The 18,683-nt window shown below is 39.0% G+C and overlaps 1 protein-coding gene across 2 annotated transcripts in view; it reads left to right on the forward strand.

Moving 5' to 3' along the window:
* The window catches only part of EXOC6B (exocyst complex component 6B), a 683,510-nt gene that overhangs the window by 99,781 nt on the left and 565,046 nt on the right, over positions 1 to 18,683 (forward strand). For both annotated transcript variants that reach the window (XM_002709766.6, XM_089327552.1), the window contains exons 2-5: positions 484 to 649; positions 9,061 to 9,108; positions 10,696 to 10,786; positions 10,894 to 10,939. In XM_002709766.6, the coding sequence (XP_002709812.1) occupies positions 484 to 649; positions 9,061 to 9,108; positions 10,696 to 10,786; positions 10,894 to 10,939 (351 nt within the window). The remainder of the gene's footprint in view (positions 1 to 483; positions 650 to 9,060; positions 9,109 to 10,695; positions 10,787 to 10,893; positions 10,940 to 18,683) is intronic.

Consider the following 18,683-nt stretch of genomic DNA (forward strand, 5'->3'; position numbering starts at 1 on the left):
TGAGATATTGATAATATAATTATATTACTTTGTGGTTTATGTACCCTAAATATTTGATTACCAAATAATTTGCCTTTTTTTTTAAAAAAAGATTTTATTTATTTATTTATTTATTTATTTGAAAGAGTTACAGAGAGAGGTAGAGACAGAGAGAGAGGTCTTTCATCTGCTGGTTCACTCCCCAGATGGCCTCAACAGCTAGAGCTGCACTGATCTGAAGCCAGGAGTCAGGAGCTTCTTCTGGGTCTCCCACACGGGTGAAGGGGCTCAAGGACTTGGGCCATCTTCCACTGCTTTCCTAGGCCATAGCAGAGAGCTGGATTGGAAATGGAGCAGCCGGGACTCGAATTGGTGACCACTGCAAGTGTCAGTTTTACCCGCTATGCCAAAGCACCTGCCCAATAATTTGCTTTTGTGTTTGTAATTCTCTTTATTCTGGTTAGAAGGAAATGTGCTGTAATCTTCATGCCATTTGTTTTAAAGGTCTGTCTATGATGGTGAGGAACATGGACGATTCATGGAGAAGCTGGAAACTCGCATCCGCAATCATGACCGAGAAATTGAGAAGATGTGCAACTTTCATTACCAGGGCTTTGTGGACTCCATAACTGAACTACTGAAAGTGAGGGGAGAAGCCCAGAAACTCAAAGTAAGAGACACATTTCCTCTGTCCCAGGCAGGGTTTTGATTAGCAGGAAAGAAGTAGGGATTGCATTGCTGGTCACATACTCGAAGTAAAGATTTTGTGTAGTAAGAAGGGAATTTGTATTGAAACCTAGATAAATGAGATTATGACTTTTTAGCTTTTTAACCCCTTAAATTACAGTTCAGCTGGGATAATTACCTGTGGATCAGAACCAGTGATCTGTTATTGTTTCTTTCAGATAGAAAATCAGTTTGACCCTTCGTGTCATCTGCTTCCTTGCTGAATAAAACCTAGCACATTAGGATCACAGAATTCCAGGGTGTTGCTATAGAATTCTTTGCAGCATAGGCACTTACTCCAAGCAAAGAATGAGGGGTTGTTGTAGAGGATCTTCTACTAAAGCAGAAATGAATTGGTATAGCAAATTCACTGAGTCTTCAATAAATCATTTTGCTTATTAATGTAACTACTTCACTAAACCCTTTTATTTCTAATTTATATATAGATTATTTTGAGTTTTCTACATAAACATTTCTTTTATGATCTGTAAGTATTAACAGTTTTATTCCAGTCTTTGTGCTTTTGATTTTTTAAATTCTAATTTGAATTAAAATTCAAAATGGATTTTCCTGGAGCATAGGGTTAACTTGACAGTAAGTATAAAATTTACTTGAAAGAATACATTGGTAAGAAAAGCAAAGGAGTGGTTTTATTTAGGGGTGTACTGGATTATACAATGTTAAGTTATACTCCAAAGCTACAGTAGTTTAAAAACTCATTTGACTATAAAGCATGACCTAAATGGACATGAAATGATAAATGTCTTATGTTATTCAATGTGAATTTTTGTGTTTTGCTACAGAAATATGAATCTATTTGATTATGGTATGGGATGCTGGCCTAGTTCCCATTGTGGGGGTGTTATGTAATATATAATCTGTACCTTATTATTTTCATAAAATCTCAAAAATTTTGAAGTTTTAACACATTGGGTCCCAAAGCTTTAAAAAAAAGAGTTTATGGAGCTGTACAGTTGTACACAGGCATCTTAAGAAACAGAATATTGGGGCCGGCGCTGTGGCGTAGTGGGTAAAGCTGCTGCCTGCAGTGCCAGCATCCTATATGGGTGCCAGTCCCGGCAGCTTCACTTCAAATCTGGCTCTCTGCTGTGGCCTGGGAAGACAGTGGAAGAGGGCCCAGGTGCTTGGGCCCCTGCATCCATGTGGGAGACCCTGAAGAAACTCCTGGCTCCTGGCTTCGGATCGGCCCAGCTCTGGCCATTGTGGCCATTTGGGGAGTGAACCAGTAGATGGAGGACCTCTCTCTCTCTGCCTCTCCTTCTCTGTGTAACTATGTTTCAAATAAATAAATAAATCTTTTTTTTTTTTTTAAAGAAACAGAGTATTTCTAACACAGTTAAATCTTTTTTGCTTCCCTTAGTTGCCTCCCCTACCCTAAGGATAACAAGTCTTTTTGATTTGCTGAAGTGATTTTATGTTTAACTTTTAAAATTTAAAGCAAGATATCTTTTTCATTCAATGTGCCAAACTGAATTTCAGAGGAACTAAATAATTAAATGTAAAACATAAATTTATAAAGTAGTAGAAAATGTAGATGAATATTTATATGATTTTAGGAGAGGGGACTATATTTCTGCACAAATTTCTAAATCAGAAAGAAAAAGGCATTGATAGCAATGACAATATTAAAATGACATCACCTTTCCTACAAATTAAAAAAAAAGCAAATACTGAATTAAAGATATTTATAAGTGTACATGGCAAATGATTGATGGTCTTGATATATATAGATTCTTTATGAATTGATAAGAAAAATATGAATGTTTTAATAGAAAACTGAGAAATATACATTAATATATAGTTTATATAAGGAGAAATACAAGGAAGCTCTACATTCAGAAATAATTAAAAGAATGCGAATTAGAATAAAATGCCACTTAATGCAATTATGAATATGAAAAAAATGATAATATTTAAGATTGATGATACTGAATTGGAAATGCATGATTGTTTACAATCTCTGAGGAGACCAATTTTTTAACATTTTTTTCCAGTACTCAAAAGAGTCACACAGTTAAAAATTTTTTTTTCATTTTATTTGAAAGGGAGAGAGAAAAAGAAACAGAGATCTGCCATCTGCTGGTTTAATCCTCAAATGCAAGAGCTGGGCTAGGTAGATGCCAGGAGCCTGGAATTGAATCTGGATCTTCCATGGGTGACAGGGACCCAAGTATTTAAACCATAATCTGCTGTCTTTCAAGGTGTGTTTTAGCAGGAAGTTAAAATTGGAAGCTGATCACAGACTTGAACCCAGGCACTCCAATATGGGATACAGGTATCCAAAGCTAGCTGTAAAAATTTTTATATTTTCTTCAGGAATTATAATAAGGGAAATAAAATACAGAGTATAAGGATATATGAAGGCATGTAAATTTTTCAAAGTCTTTTATCAATTCAAAATGATGAGCTTGCTTTCATGAAATAAATTCTTAATTTTCAAGATTTATTTATTTATTTATTTGAGAGGTAGAGTTACAGAGAGAGGGAGAGATAGAGAGAACTGTCTTCTGTCTGCTGGTCCACTCCCCAGATGACTGTAATGGTCAGAGCTGGGCTGATCCGAAGCCAGGAGCCAAGAGTTTCTTTTTCTTCTCCTTCTTCTTCTTCTTCTTTTTTTTTAAAGATTTATTTATTTATTTGAAAGTCAGAGTTACACAGAGAGAGGAGAGGTCTGGGTGGGGGGTGTCTTCTATCCGATGGTTCATTCCCCAAACGGCCGCAATGGCCAGAGCTGAGCCGATCCAAAGCCAGGAGCCAGGAGCTTCTTCTGGGTCTCCCACGTGGGTACAGGGGCCCAAGGACTTGGGCCATCTTCTACTGCTTTCCCAGGCCACAGCAGAGAGCTGGATCAGAAGTGGAGCAGCCAGGTCTTGAACTTGAACCGGTGCCCAATGGGATGCCGGTGCTTCAAGCCACAGCGTTAACCCACTGCGCCACAGCGCCGGCCCCATGGAGCCAAGAGTTTCTTCCAGGTCTTCCACATGGGTGCAGGGGCCAGAGTACTTGGGCCATCTTCCACTGCTTTCCCAGGCCATAGTGGAGAGCTGGATGGGAAGAGGAGCAGCTGGGACATGAACCACAGCCCAGATGGGATGCTGACACTGTGGGCACAGGCTTTGCCTACTAGCCACAGTACTGACCCCCGCCATGAAATAACTTTTTAAGTATTTAGTCTTGGGGCTGGCACCGTAGCTCACTTGGCTAATCCTCCGCCTGTGGTGCTGGCATCCCATATGGGCGCCAGATTCTGTCCTGGTTGCCCCTCTTCCAGCACTGCTGTGACCTGGGAGTGCAGTAGAGGATGGCCCAAGTGCTGGGGCCCTGCACCCACATGGGAGACCAGGAGGAAGCAACCACCTGGCTCCTGGCTTCGGATTGGCGTAGCTCCAGCCGTAGAGGCCATTTGGGGGGGTGAACAAATGGAAGGAAGACCTTTGTCTCTGTTTCTCTCTCACTGTCTAACTCTACCTGTCAAATAAATTAAAATAAAATAAATATTTAGTCTTATGCTTAAAATGATTATATGCAAATGTGATGAATACTAAAAATGGTGAGTTCCTTGAATTCTCCGTGAGTGCTATGTAAGAGAACCTGTTACTAGCAGTAGTAACTTTTTATATCAATTAAAAATTTATACCATTTGAAATGATACTGAAGGATCTTGATAGCACTTTTTTTTATTCATTGGTTCATACAGTTTTAATCCTGAAATTTTGGAAGATGATCAGGTTCAAATGGATAAAAATATTTGAAATGTGTGAAAACAAAGATACTGGGACTCTACCAAGAACTATATGTGCCATTTGCCCTTGTCCAGCCATCCCTGCTTCCCAACCTCAACTTGGGTTGTTCTTTTCTATACCTCTTGGAAGCCCATATCCCAGACTTCTCCCATAGCTCCTTGGGACCCTGGTGTGTGGCGAATTACAGTGGTTGTGTGAATTGAAGTGGTTGTGTGGTGGAATACATCCTTGGCAGGTAGTTCTGAATATTGCCTGCAGTGCTCACTTGCAGTTGGTACTTACATTCTTTGCCTCCTACTTCCTACTCTTTCTTTCAAATTGGTATAAGTTTGAAATTCCTTCCAATTGTTCAGTTGCCCCTTAAGGAACGAACCATAAGCCACCAGTTCAGGATATTTAGCTATTCCAGGCTTCACTCAGATGCTCTGAGTGCTGAATGGATTAATGTCTCATAGTACATCTAGTAGGCTCTGCTTGAGAGGGATCCATTTGACCCAGGTGAAGAACCTATGGAATGTCGAGTCTCCTGAACTCTAGAAGAGAGCTTAGAAAGTGTAAAAGGTTAAGTATTAGCTACAACAATACTATTTTAAGATAATAAAGGAAACTGCAGTTTCTAGGATGCCCGTTATTTCTTTTGATTCACAGTGTGCTCATGTGTGTGTGTGTGTGTGTGTGTGTGTGCATGTGTATACCTTCATTCTAGCAGTTAGTGTAGCTTTTTTCATTGTTATATATTGAAATGTTTATTGAATAGTATTGAAATAGTTATTATCTTTTTTATTAGAAATATTTGTTAGGCTCCTATGGGTATGTTTTAGAACCATAGCTTGCATGAAATAGATTTATTGGGCATTGGTCAATTGAAATTTCAAAAATTGAAATTAAATCGAATAGAAAATAAAAGCATATTAAATGTTGCAAGGATCAACAGTGTTTTTTAAAGATTGTTTTGGTTTGTATATATGTGTACGTGTGTGTTCTCTATACTTGTGGACTAAGTTATAAGATAAAATAGAAATTTTGACAGTGATATTGAGGTTAAAAAAACAGAAATGGGGCCTTTTTCAGATATGCAAGGCAATACTGGTAGAGACATAGATGCTGAACTGAGGAATATTTATGAAGGGCTGAATTTATAATACCTCTGGAATAAAAAAAGCCCTTTTTGTTATTGAATAAGCACTGTGAAGGGGTAACACCATTGCTCAGGAGAGTTTGGGTCATTTTCATTCATGTTACTTGAAAGCCCTTTCTCACATTGAGCTGAATCCTGTTTTCTAGTTACATGCATATGTTGGTTTGAGTAGTACTGTGCGTTTTTAGGGGGCCACTTTTCTTCTGGTAGCTCTTCAGGTATTTGAGAGGTAACTTTTTTTTTTAAGATTTATTTATTTGAAAGTCAGAGTTACAGAGAGAGAGGAGAGGCAGAGAGAGAGAGAGAAAGAGAGAGAGAGACAGAGAAAGAGAGAGAGGTCTTTCATCTGCTGGTTCACAATGGCCAGAGCTGTACCGATCCAAAGCCAGGAGCCAGGAGCTTCTTCCTGGTCTGCCACATGGGTGCAGGGGCTCAAGGACTTGGGCTATCTTCTACTGCTTTCCCAGGCCATAGCAGAGAGCTGGATGGAAGTGGAGCAGCTGGGTCTCAAACTGGCGCCCATACAGGATGCCGGTGCTTCAGGTGAGGGTGTTAACCTGCTGTGCCACAGCGCGGGCCCCTGAGGTAACTGTTGTTCAGATATAATGTATCTTGTACAGAGTCTATGCAATATTTAGAGTGTCTCCTTCAAATGAAAATTTTTTCCTCTTGGTGCTAAAAATTCCTTTGTTTTTCATGTGTGTGTACCTCTGACTCCCTCTCCAACGTATTCACATCTAATCAGGCATCAGCTTGTCAATGACCTTCTTATCACATTGCTTCTGAATGTCATTCTTAACAGTGCAGTCTTATAGCTGTACCATCTCATTTATTCTAGATCAGAGATCAGCAAACTCTCTCTTGAAGCCATATCCAGTTTGTCTCCTGTGTTTAGAAGTAAAGTCTTACTGGAGCACAGCCTTGTTTACTCATTTGGGTTTTATTTATGGCTGTGTTCTTGCTACAGTGGCAGAGTTGGGTAGTTACAACAGAGACTGTTTGGGGTGCAAAGACTAAAATATTTACTATCTGACCCTTTATGGAAACAGATTGCTTTTCCCTGTTTTTGACAATACTTTTGCTAACTGGTGTACATGTGCATTTTAGGTAGCTAAAGCTGAGCTCACAGTCCAATAAAACCACAAAGTATTTCACATGTCAAATATTAACTAAACAATAAAGACGGAAATTCAGAGTTTTGTACCTCTCTTATTCTTTATAAAGGCTTTACAAAGGAAGTTTCCTTTCCTTTTGTCTTTGAAAGCAGGGGTGTGTGTGGTAATGTTCTTTGAAAATGATAGTGGAGGTACAACATATAGTTTAGGGCAGCAGTTTCAAAAAGTGTGTTTTCTGAAAAAACTAATTTCTATTTTTTAAAATATTTATTTGAAAGTCAAAGATACACAGAGAGAAGAAAGGGAGGGAGGGAGGGAGAGAGAGAGAGAGAGAGAGAGAGAGAGAGAGAGAGGTCTTCTATCCGACGGTTTACTCCCCAATTGGCTGCAACTGCTGGAACTGCGCTGATCCGAAGCCAGGAGCCAGGAGCTTCTTCTGGGTCTCCCATGCGGTTGCAGAGGCCCAAGGACTTAGGCCATCTTCCACTGCTTTCCCAGGCCATAGCAGAGAGCTGGATCAGAAGTGGAGCAGCCGGGACTCAAACCAGTGCCCATATGGGATGCCGGTGCTTCAGGCCAGGGTGTTAATCTGCTGCACCACAGCGCTGGCCCCCAAAACCTAATTTCTTGAGATGATCTCCAATATAAGCTTACATTAAATAAGTTTGGAATACAGTTTGTATGATATCCCTTTCTTGGACATTACAGTGCATATCATATCTAGTGTGTATGTGCGATTGTGTGTGTGTGTTCCTGTTACTAATATTCTGTGACATTTCTTAATGTTCTAAGGAGCATCATAGGAATACTGGTTAGAGGGATGCATTGAAAATATAAGGAATGAGCCGGCGCTGTGGCTCACTAGGCTAATCCTCCGCCTTGCGGCGCCGGCACACCGGGTTCTAGTCCCAGTCGGGGTGCCGGATTCTGTCCCGGTTGCCCCTCTTCCAGGCCAGCTCTCTGCTGTGGCCCGGGAGTGCAGTGGAGGATGGCCCAAGTGCTTGGGCCCTGCACCCCATGGGAGACCAGGAGAAGCACCTGGCTCCTGCCATCAGATCAGCGTGGTGCGCCGGCTGCAGTGTGCTGGCCGCGGTGGCCATTGGATGGTGAACCAATGGCAAACAGGAAGACCTTTCTCTCTGTCTCTCTCTCTCACTGTCCACTCTGTCTGTCAAAAAAAAAATTAAATAAATAAATAAAAAAAATATAAGGAGTGACAGATATTAGTGGAAGGCTAGAAAGGACTCTTAAATAATGTTTTGGAAGTTAATGTGTCTCATGTTTTGATGTCTGAGATGAAGAAATTAATATTCTATACACTTTTCCATCAATGGAGACATCAAAAATGGATTCCAGAAAAGTATTTTTGTTCATTTAAGGTTATTCACATATTTTTGACTCTCTTCTTGAGAGGATAGCTTAGAAAATGGGAATATGTAAGTGTTAGGTACTGTTAAGAATTAATGATCTGGGACTGGTGCTGTGGTACCGGGGGTTAAGCCGCTATCTGCAGTGCCAGCATCCCGTATGGGTGCTGGTTTGGGTCTGGCTGCCCTACTTTCAATCTGGCTCCCTGCTAACATGCCTGGGAAAGCAGTGGAAGATGTCTCAAGTCTGTGGGCCCCTGCGCTTATGTGGGAGACCTGGAAGAAGCTCCTGACTCCTGGCTTCAGCCTGGCCTAGCCCCTTCTGTTGCAGCCATTTGGAGTGTGAACCAGTGGACCGAAGATTTCTCTCTCTGTCTCTGCCTTTCAAATAAATAAATAAATAAATAAATAAATAAATAAATAAATCTTTTTTAAAAAATTAATGATCTAAAAACAGTTAAAATACAATATTTTCCAAAATTAGGATAAATAAACAGGGAAACTTTTACTTGAGTTAAAAAGCTCAATTTATACCTAGCTTTTCCAGGAAAACATTTCTGAAGTGAGAAATATCTGTAATAAAATCTATTCTTTCTAGACACCAAGGAAAAGGTAGGCTCCCTCTGGGTTACTAATTTTATTTTTTTCTGATTTTATTTGTCTCTCTCTTACTCCTTTCTGTGCTTAGAAAAAGTATGATCTTTAATTGTTTTATATTCTTAGTTTGGAATGTCCTAAGGCAAATATACCTTTTAGTAATTGTTTTCTTTTCATTGTTCAAAAGGTTACTCATTCCAGGAGTGAAGCTGATAGAATTTAAACCTCCATGAATGTCACTGGGCCAATACGTGGTGGAATACTGAAAATATCCAATGGCCTAATCCTAGTATTCTCATATTCCATTTTAATCTTATCCAACTCTTGTCTAAATGTATGTTTTTTAATGAGTTTGAAATGTCTTCTCTCCACAGAATCAAGTGACAGATACTAATAGAAAACTCCAGCATGAGGGAAAAGAAGTAAGGCCAATTTACCTTTTGAAAAATCTATGTTTCTTTTGACGTCTGTGTTCTTTACGTAGTGACTTATAAGACTAAGCAGTATGTTGAAAATACTTGAACATTATTGTTGATCCTTCTAATATTAACTGAATTAAATGGCTAAGATAACTGGACAGCGTAATTTGAGAGGATGCAGGGTTTAAAATCATTTTGTAGCCACAATATTGCCAGTGCTGTTCCTTCTACCTGGAGTACCCTTTCCCTCATATTCTCCTCTTTCAAATCTTTGCTCCGATGTTACCTTCTGAATGAGCCTTTCCTAATCACCTTATTAGGTGGCACTCTTACCCTCATCACCTGCATTCTTTTACTCTTTCTCATTTTATTTTTCTCCATTCTGTCTATAATACTCTGATATTATATATTTTTACTTTTTTCTGTCGCCCTCCATTAGAAATGAATCTCCATGAAGTCGTGAATTTTTGTTCTTTACATTGCTTTATCCACTCCACCTACCCAAACATTGGCTAGCACAAAATGGGTGCTCAATTAATATTTGCTTAAAAAATGTGTTGTTGATTTTGTTTTCCATATACTCATTCCTTCAAACCTTCACAGTTTGCTATGTTATTTTACATTCATTCACCCACTTGATCTTCATGGCAGACTGTTGACAAAGTCAGGACAGATGTTACTCTAATTCCATGATGAGGATACTGGAACAGATGACTTGCTGAGGTATACATAATAATTGACAAGACTGGCACTAACACCTGTTTCCTAACTCACAGTCCACAACTTTGCTCTGTGACATGTCCCTTTCTTATCATCTAATACTTATTTACTGTTTAGTTTAAATGTTCTTTTAAGGTTAGCTTTTGCTTTATCAGTTACTTGATCAGGATCATTCTTCGTTATGTTTTTGCATGATATCTAAGCAGATGACATTATTAGATACAGGTAGAGGATGAATGCATCAAGTGAATATGTAGATTATTGCTTTTTAAAAAGTTTGTCTTACATATTATAAGTTCTACAGAGAGTACAGGTTTTCTAGTTATTTTGTGGCATGACTTCAGTTAGAAACCTTTTGATTGGGAACTATGGTAAACAAAAAGAGTTAAACTAGAACTGTTAACAAAGTTAGATCTTCTAAGTATGTGGTTTATTTGTTGAAATTGAGTCTTAGTTAAAGATTATTTTCAAGAGTCAACTGAAGTTGTAGAAGGACTGTTTTCCTCCAGAGTTTAGCACTAATGAAAGAAATACAGGATCTTAGAGGATTGATGAAATCATAAATCATAGTCTCAATAGAGTTGGGAGAAAATCTGCAAAGATTTTTATTTTCTCCTGGAAAGCCCCTGCATTTTCGGATCTCATTTTACCTAGTCTTTCCTGGTAGAGTGTGTATCTTGGGGAGAAAGTGGGAAGCTGTGCAGGAATGTTTTACTGGTTGGGAAAGGCAGTTCCTTAGTCCACTTGGCAGGTCTTACTATGAAACTGTCTGGGATTTTCTGATGAATTGAACACAGTGTGGAAAATGTGACTGAAAGCTTTTTATTTACAGCTGTTGGCATAATTCAGTTTTTTTTCTCTCTTGCCAAGCTGGTAATAGCGATGGAAGAGCTGAAGCAGTGTCGGCTACAACAGAGAAATATTTCTGCCACTGTTGATAAATTGATGCTGTGTCTTCCAGGTGAGGAACTAGAAATGGCGTAGGATTCTTGATGCAGTTCCTTTACCTTTAATTAGTTCTTTCACTTTCTCTAAATAATGCTTGTGTGCTCTTTTCTCTCTTTCAAGTCCTAGAGATGTACAGTAAACTGAGGGACCAGATGAAAACTAAAAGGTAAGATATTTTTACACAGTAGTTTTTAGTATCTAAAAATTTCTACTATTTAGAATACTTTTAAAGACCATATTTAACTTTTCAAAAAAGTCACTGTATAATAATATCTTCTCTAGCCTCCGTGTATGTATTGTTTCATCATAGATTTATTTACATATACTATTGGTTATGTATTATGTTTCATGAAAGATAAGAAAGGTACTCACAGTTTGATTGTTAGAAGATCCAGTCTTCCATGGTAAATCATATAATTGTTGTAATGGTAGTTGGTTTGAGAAACATGCATTGCTTAATACTGTTGTAGGCAATTTTAGTTCCTCTCTTGGAGTGTATTATTCTGGATTCTCCTGAAAAAATGGAACCAGTAGGGTGTGTGTGTGTGTGTGTGTGTGTGTGTATTTGTGTATGTGCATGTATGTGTCTGTCTATCAGGATAAGCCAGCAAGCTAGGCCTTTTTTCTATATCGTCTTCAGTGGTGATTGGGTGGGGCTCACCCATGTTAGGGAGGGTAATCTTTACTCATAGTATACTGATTTAAATGATAATTTCATCTAAAAATATCTTCAGAGAAGCATCTAGGGCTGGCGCTGTGGCATAGCGGGTAAAGCAGTCACCTGCAATGCCGGCATCCCATATGGGCACTGGTTCAAGTCCTGGCTGCTCCACAGCCTATCCAGCTCTCTGCTAATGCACCTGAGAAAGAAGCAGAAGATGGCCCAAGTGCTTGGGCTCCTGCATCCCTGTGGGAGACACAGGGGAAGCTCCTGGCTCCTGGCTTCGTATCGGCCCATTGCAGCCATTTGTGGAATGAACCAGTGGATGGAAGATCTCTCCTCTCTGTCTTTCCCTCTCACTCTCTGTAACTCTTTCAGATAGATAGATAGACAGATACAAAAAGAAGCATTTAGACTAATGTTTGACCAAATATCTGAGTTCCATAGCTTTGCCAAGTGGGCACATAAAATTGACCATCACAAAGGGCAAAGGCAAAGTTAAATTTAGAAGATTGTTCTCATGTAATTTTATTCTAGAAGAGACTCTATAATGATTCCTAGGCTCTTTTTCCCCAACCAGAATAAGTATCCTCATTTCTTCTTGCTTTGGGGTATCTTTCAGTATGATAGAAATATCTGAAGTTGTAGGATAAACAGGTTGCATCTTCCTGGAATGCTGATTTTAGTTAGGTTTTAAGGGGGAAAACTATGCAGTAAAAATATATTTAATATTGAAATAAGAATAGGAATATTGTGGATAAAAATTCTAAATTTGGGGCCGTTGCCGTGGCTCACTTGGTTAATCCTCCACCTTGCGGCGCCAGCATCCTATATGGGTGCTGGGTTGCTCCTCTTCCAGTGTAGCTTTCTGCTGTGGCCCAGAGTGCAATGGAGGATGGCCCAAGTGCTTGGGCGCCTGCACCCACATGGGAGACCAGGAAGAAGCACCTGTCTCCTAGCTTCGGATTGGTGCAGCACCGGCCGTGGTAGCCATTTGGGGGGTGAACCAACAGAAGGAAGACCTTTCTCTCTGTCTCTCTCTCTCACTGTCTATGACTCTACCTGCCAAAAAAAATTCTGAATTCTCAAGTATTTTGAAACTGAAACATAAGGTATCAACATGTATTATGTCTTAGGTTTGTTTCTTAGACTTTCTTCCTTTCCCTGGGGGGGCATGCTCACATAGAGACCATAGGTAACGTACTATGAAGAATTCTGTTAATGAGATATTAAAGTAGTAGAATTTCTCTAATAACCTTTTAGTAAAGTTCTAAAATTATAGACAGTAAGAAATACTTGTATACTAGCTTCTCTGAATTAACAGTTTTGATTCTTGTATATGTAAGAATATATAAGATGTAGCATATATAAAATATGGACAGAGAGAGGTATAGATATATATTTAAAAATTACAGATAAAATTTATTTCCCTTCCTTTGGTCCTATTCCTTTTACTATTATCCTGAGGAAACCAGTATCATAAATTTAGTGAGTGTCCTCCTAGTCTGTGTTTTAAATATCCATAAATCATATTGTTTTATTTTGTTTTAATACACAGGTAGATGGTTCTCAGCTCTCATTTTTGGGATCCATTCATTTACTCAACAAAATTAACTGAGGACGTGCTATGTGCTAGGCATTGCTCTTGGTGCTGGAAATATAGCAGTGACCAAAACAGACAAAAAGTATCTCTTTTATGGATAGATTCCTACTAGTGGAGAGCTTATTTCCTTTATGTATGCAGATCTACTATGCTCATTTCAGTCACTGTGTGATAGTCCATTGTATGAATGATCCAGTTTCCCCTCCCAGTGCCAGTGGTCGTCTAAGTGCTGTTCACCGGTGTTTTCTTGCTCAGCCTTCTGCTGACTGTTTATGGGCTGGACCATATGACTATTTCTGGCTTTTAAGATGTGATCAGAAGTGATGTTGTTACTTTGGGGCTTAGCATTTAATTCCAGATCAGATCCCTTCAGAATTCTCTTCTTTTCCCTTAAGCATGAAAAATGACAACTTTCAAGATTTTGAGTTCCTGAGTAACTTCAGTGAGCAAAGCTTCCCTTGGCATTCATTTTATGAATATGTAAAATGAATAGGTTTTAAATCTTTATTTATAAGTTACTGAGATTTGGGGAATGTTGTTAGAAGTTAGCTAACCTGACATACTTTGCAGGACATTGGTACGTTTCCTGTTGTTTGCTAAAACACGCAACAGTTCTGTAAATATCCTCGCTTATGCCCCTTTGGACTGACATTAAAAGCTTCTGGGGAGCAGTGCTCTTCAAATGTTGTCACGCATGTGAGTCACATGGGGATCTGATAAAGTCTTTTCTGACTGATTAGGACTGGGGGTTGTTCCTGGGTTCTGTATTTTCTACCATGTTCCCAAGTGATACCAGTTCAGCCAATCTAGAGTTTATACCTAGAGGGAGATCAGCTGGTTCAAAGAAGGAAAGTACATGACTTCAGTCTTACTAGATATGATTCTCCTAGTGCTTTACTCACTTATACAACTATCAGCATTTTATGGTAGGTCCTGTTACCTCTTGGTCATATGTGGTAATTTGGGGGATGAACCAGCAAATAGAAGATTCTCTCTTGTTCTCTCTTTGCCTGTTTTTTTTTTTTTTTTTTTTGACAGGCAGAGTGGACAGTGAGAGAGAGAGACAGAGAGAGAAAGGTCTTCCTTTTGCCGTTGGTTCACCCTCCAATGGCCGCCGCGGCCGGCGCGCTGCGGCCGGCGCACCGCGCTGATCCGATGGCAGGAGCCAGGAGCCAGGTGCTTTTCCTGGTCTCCCATGGGGTGCAGGGCCCAAGCACCTGGGCCATCCTCCACTGCACTCCCTGGCCACAGCAGAGGGCTGGCCTGGAAGAGGGGCAACCGGGACAGAATCCGGCACCCCGACCGGGACTAGAAGCCGGTGTGCCGGCGCCGCTAGGCGGAGGATTAGCCTAGTGAGCCGCGGCGCCGGCCTCTTTGCCTGTTTTTTAAAAAAATATTTATTTATTTATTTGAAAGTCAGAGTTACACAGAGAGAGGAGAGGCAGACAGAGAGGTGTTCCATCCGATAGTACACTCTCCAATTGGCTGAAATAGCCAGAGCTGCACCAATCCGAAGCCAAGAGCCAGGAGCTTCTTCCAGATCTCCCATGCAAGTGCAGGGGCTCAATGACTTGGGCCATCTTCTACTGTTATCCCAGGTCATAGCAGAGAGCTGGATGGGAAGTGGAGCAGCCGGGTCTTGAACCGGCACCCATATGGGATACCGGCACTTCATCCAGGACATTAACCTGCTGTGCCACAAGGCTGGCCCCTCTCTTTGCCTTTTTAAAACTAATGACCAAAAACCTTGTTTCTTAAAAAATAAAAGATTCATTCATGTCACAGCTTGTATTTCTACTTCATTCCTTTTAATGGTGGAGTATTCTTCCCCTGTGTGTATATACTGCATTTTGTTTATCTTTCCAACAGTTGATGAACATTTGGGTCATCTTTAACTTTTTTGCTATTATGAATAATGGTTCTACAAATATTCATTTATATATTTTTATGTGAGCATGTGCTTTGATTCTCTTGGGAAGACATTAGGAATGGAATTGTTGGGTCATGTGGTAACTCTATGTTTTACCCTTTTGAGGGAGTACCAGACTATTTTCCTAAGCAGCTGTATCTATTTATCTTCTCAACAGCAGCATCTAGGAGTTCTGATTTCTGTATTAAGTATTGACATCCTAGTCAATACTTACTAGTATCTTGTTTTTTAATGATTTATTTATTTATTTGAAAGTCAGAGTTACACACGGAGAGAAGGAGAGGCAGAGAGAGTGACAGAGAGGTCTTCCATCTGCTTGTTCAGTCCCCAATTGGCCTCAATGGCCAGAGCTGGGCTGATCTGAAGTCAAGAGCCAGGAGCTTCTTCTGGGTCTCCCATGTGGGTGCTGGGGCACAAGGACTTGGGCCATCTTCTACTGCTTTCCCAGGCCATAGCAGAGAGCTGGATCAGAAGTGGAGCAGCCAGGACTGGAACTGGTGCCCATGTGGGATGCTGGCACTGCAGGTGGCAGCTTTATCTGCTATGCCACAGTGCAAGCCCCATTATTATCTTTTTGATTATAACCACCGTGGTTGGTGTGAAATAGAGTCTTATTGTTCATCTTTATTTTTGAAAAGTATATATTTTTGTTTTATTTTTTGAAATATATTTTTATAAGTATGGAATTCTATGGTTATAGTTTCATTGATTCATAAAATTTCATATCACTGTCTTCCAGCATGGTTAGTTTCTGAGAAGAGGTATATGAACCATCTTAATTTTGTCTCCTTGTTTGTAATTTATCTTTTCTATACCATTTTGAAAGTCTTGTTTTTATCATTTGTTTTCAGTAATTTGATTTCGGTACACTTTGGTATAAATATGTGTGTGTGCGTGTACATGCGTGTATTTATCCTGATTGTAGTTTATTTAGCTTTTAGAATCTGGGGTTTATAATTATAATTTATAATCTGAAAAGCAATCAGACATTATTTTTCCAAATGTTTTTCTGTCCTTTTCCACCATCATTCTGGGACTTCAGTTAACATCTATGTTGGACAACTTAGTATAATCCCACAAGTGACTGACAGATCTCTTCAATTTGGTTTCCTCATCGTTTTTTTTCTCTGTACTTTATTTCAGATAGATTCTATTACTGTGTTCAAATGCAGTGATTTTTCTCTGTCCTCTTTCTTGTCTAATCTTATAGTCCTATCCAGTGAAATTTTCATTTTCAGATAATATCCTTTTCATGTTTAGAACTTAAATATTTGCATAGAGTCATAATAGCTTCATGTACCTCTTTGCTAGTTTTGCCAGTTCTGTCATTTTTCAATTTCTGTGTGCTAATTTTGTGTTTCTTGCTTGTAAGTAATTTTTTTGGTTCTTGTTGTATCTAGTATTTTTTTCTTATTTTAAACTTTTTAAATTAACACAAAATTATATTTATTTATGAGGTACCATGGGATATTTCAATACATGTTTTGTTGTGGAAGTTTGAATCAGGGTAAACATATCTCCTCAAACATTTATCATTTCTTTGTGGAGAAAGCATTCAAAATCTTTTCTCCTAGCTTTTTTGAAATATACAGTACTTGTTATCTGTAGTTACTCTGCTGTGCAGTAGAACACCAGGACTTTTTTCTCCTATTTAATTATAGCTTCGTACCCACCAATCAAACTTTCCCTATTCTTCCCCCTCCTTCCTGCTTCTCCTTCGCTTCTGGTAACCACTGTTTGGCCTTCAACCTCTGTGAGACCAGCTTTTTTAGATTTCACATGCACGTAAGATATATTTGTCTTTCTGTGCCTGGTTTATCTCACTTAACATAATGGCCACCAGTTCCATCCATATTATTGCAAGTGATAAAATTTCATGATTTTTGATGGCAGAATGGTATTGCCTTGCATAAATGTGTACTGCATTTTCTTTATCTGTTTATCATTTTATATATATTTAGACTGTTTCCATTTCTTGCCTATTATAAATAGAGCTGCAATATACATGGCCATGCAATGTCTCTTCAACAGACTGACTTAATTTCCTTTGAACATAGAACCAACAGTGGCATTGCTGGGTCATATGATAGTTCTGTTTTCATTTTTAGGGAAATTCAATATGGCTGTACTAATGTATGTTCCCATGAACAGTGTTTAATTCCCTTTTCTCCACATCCTCACTAGCATTTGTTATCTTTTGTCTTTTTGTAATAATGATTCTAACTAGAGTGAGGTGGCACCTCATTGTGGTTTTGATTTCCATTTCCTTAATGATCGATCAGTGACTTGTTTCATGTACCTGTTGGCCATTTGTGTATGTTCTTTTCAGAAACGTCTGTATAGGTCTGTTGCTCATTTTTAAATCTGATTTTTAATTTTTTATTAGCTATTGAGTTGTCTGAGTTGTTTATATATTCTGAATATTAACAGCTTACCAGATACATAGTTTGTAAATGTTTTCTCCCATTCTGTAGGTTGTCTCCTCACCCTGTTGATTATTTTTTTTTCTACACAGAAGCATTTTAGTTGAGGGAATCCCATTTATCTACTTTCCCTTTCATTTCCTGTGCTTTTGGGGCCTTATTCAACACATCCTTCCTTATTTCAATGTCCTAAGACATTTCGCCTATGTTTTTTCTAGTAATTATCTCAGCACCATTTATTGAAGATTCTCCAATGCATGTACTTAGTCCCATTGTTGAAGATTAGTTGGTTGCATATTCATGGGTTTACTTCTAAACTCTCTATTCTCTTCCATCAGTCTAAGTATCTCTTTTTATGCAAGTACCATGCTGGTTTGATTACTGGTTTTTTTTTTTTTTTTTTACAGGCAGAGTTAGAGAGAGAGAGAGAGAGAAAGGTCTTCCTTTTTTCCGTTGGTTCACCCCACAAATGGCTGCTACGGCCAGCGCACTGCGCCGATCCAAATCCAGGAGCCAGGTGCTTCCTCCTGGTCTCCCATGTGCCTTCCCGGGCCGCAGCAGAGAGTTGGACTGGAAGAGGAGCAGCTGGGACAGAATCCAGTGCCCCGACCAGGACTAGAACCTGGGGTGCTGGCGCCACAGGTGGAGGATTAGCCTAGTGAGCCATGGCGTCAGCCATGATTACTATCTCTTTATGTATATTTTAAAGTTAGGTAGTATAATATTCTTTGGGTCAAGATTATTTTGGCTGGTCAGGTTTTTTGTTTTGTTTTTGTGGTTCTCTAGGAATTTTGTGAGTGTTTGTTCTAGTTTGGTGAAGTATGTTATTTATTATTTTTTTAGGGATTGTATTGAACCTGTAGATTTCTTTGAGTAGTATAGACATTTTTGGTGTCTTTTTCAATTTCTTAGATCACTGTTTTATAATTTTAATTGTAGAGATTGTTCACCTCTTTGGTTAAATTAATTCTAGATATTTTAATTTGTAACTATTGTAAGTGGAAGTGCTGTCTTAATTTTTCAGATAATTTTCTACTGGTGTATAGCGGTGCTAGCAATTTTTGCATTTTGATTTTGTATCCTGTGACTTTGCTGGATTTGTTTATTCATTCTAGTAGTTTTTGGTGGTGTCTCTGGGCTTTTCTATAGAAAAGATCATGTCATCTGCAGAGAGACAGTTTGCCATCCTTCTCTCCAATTTAATGCCTTTTATTTCTTTTTCTTGCCTGATTGCTCTCACTAGAACTTCTGTTACTATACTGAATAAAAATGGTGGAAATATGCATCCTTGTA

Source organism: Oryctolagus cuniculus, chromosome 2 (genome assembly GCF_051225735.1).
Source record: "Oryctolagus cuniculus isolate XC-2025 breed Fujian yellow rabbit chromosome 2, ASM5122573v1, whole genome shotgun sequence".
NCBI lineage: Eukaryota > Metazoa > Chordata > Mammalia > Lagomorpha > Leporidae > Oryctolagus > Oryctolagus cuniculus.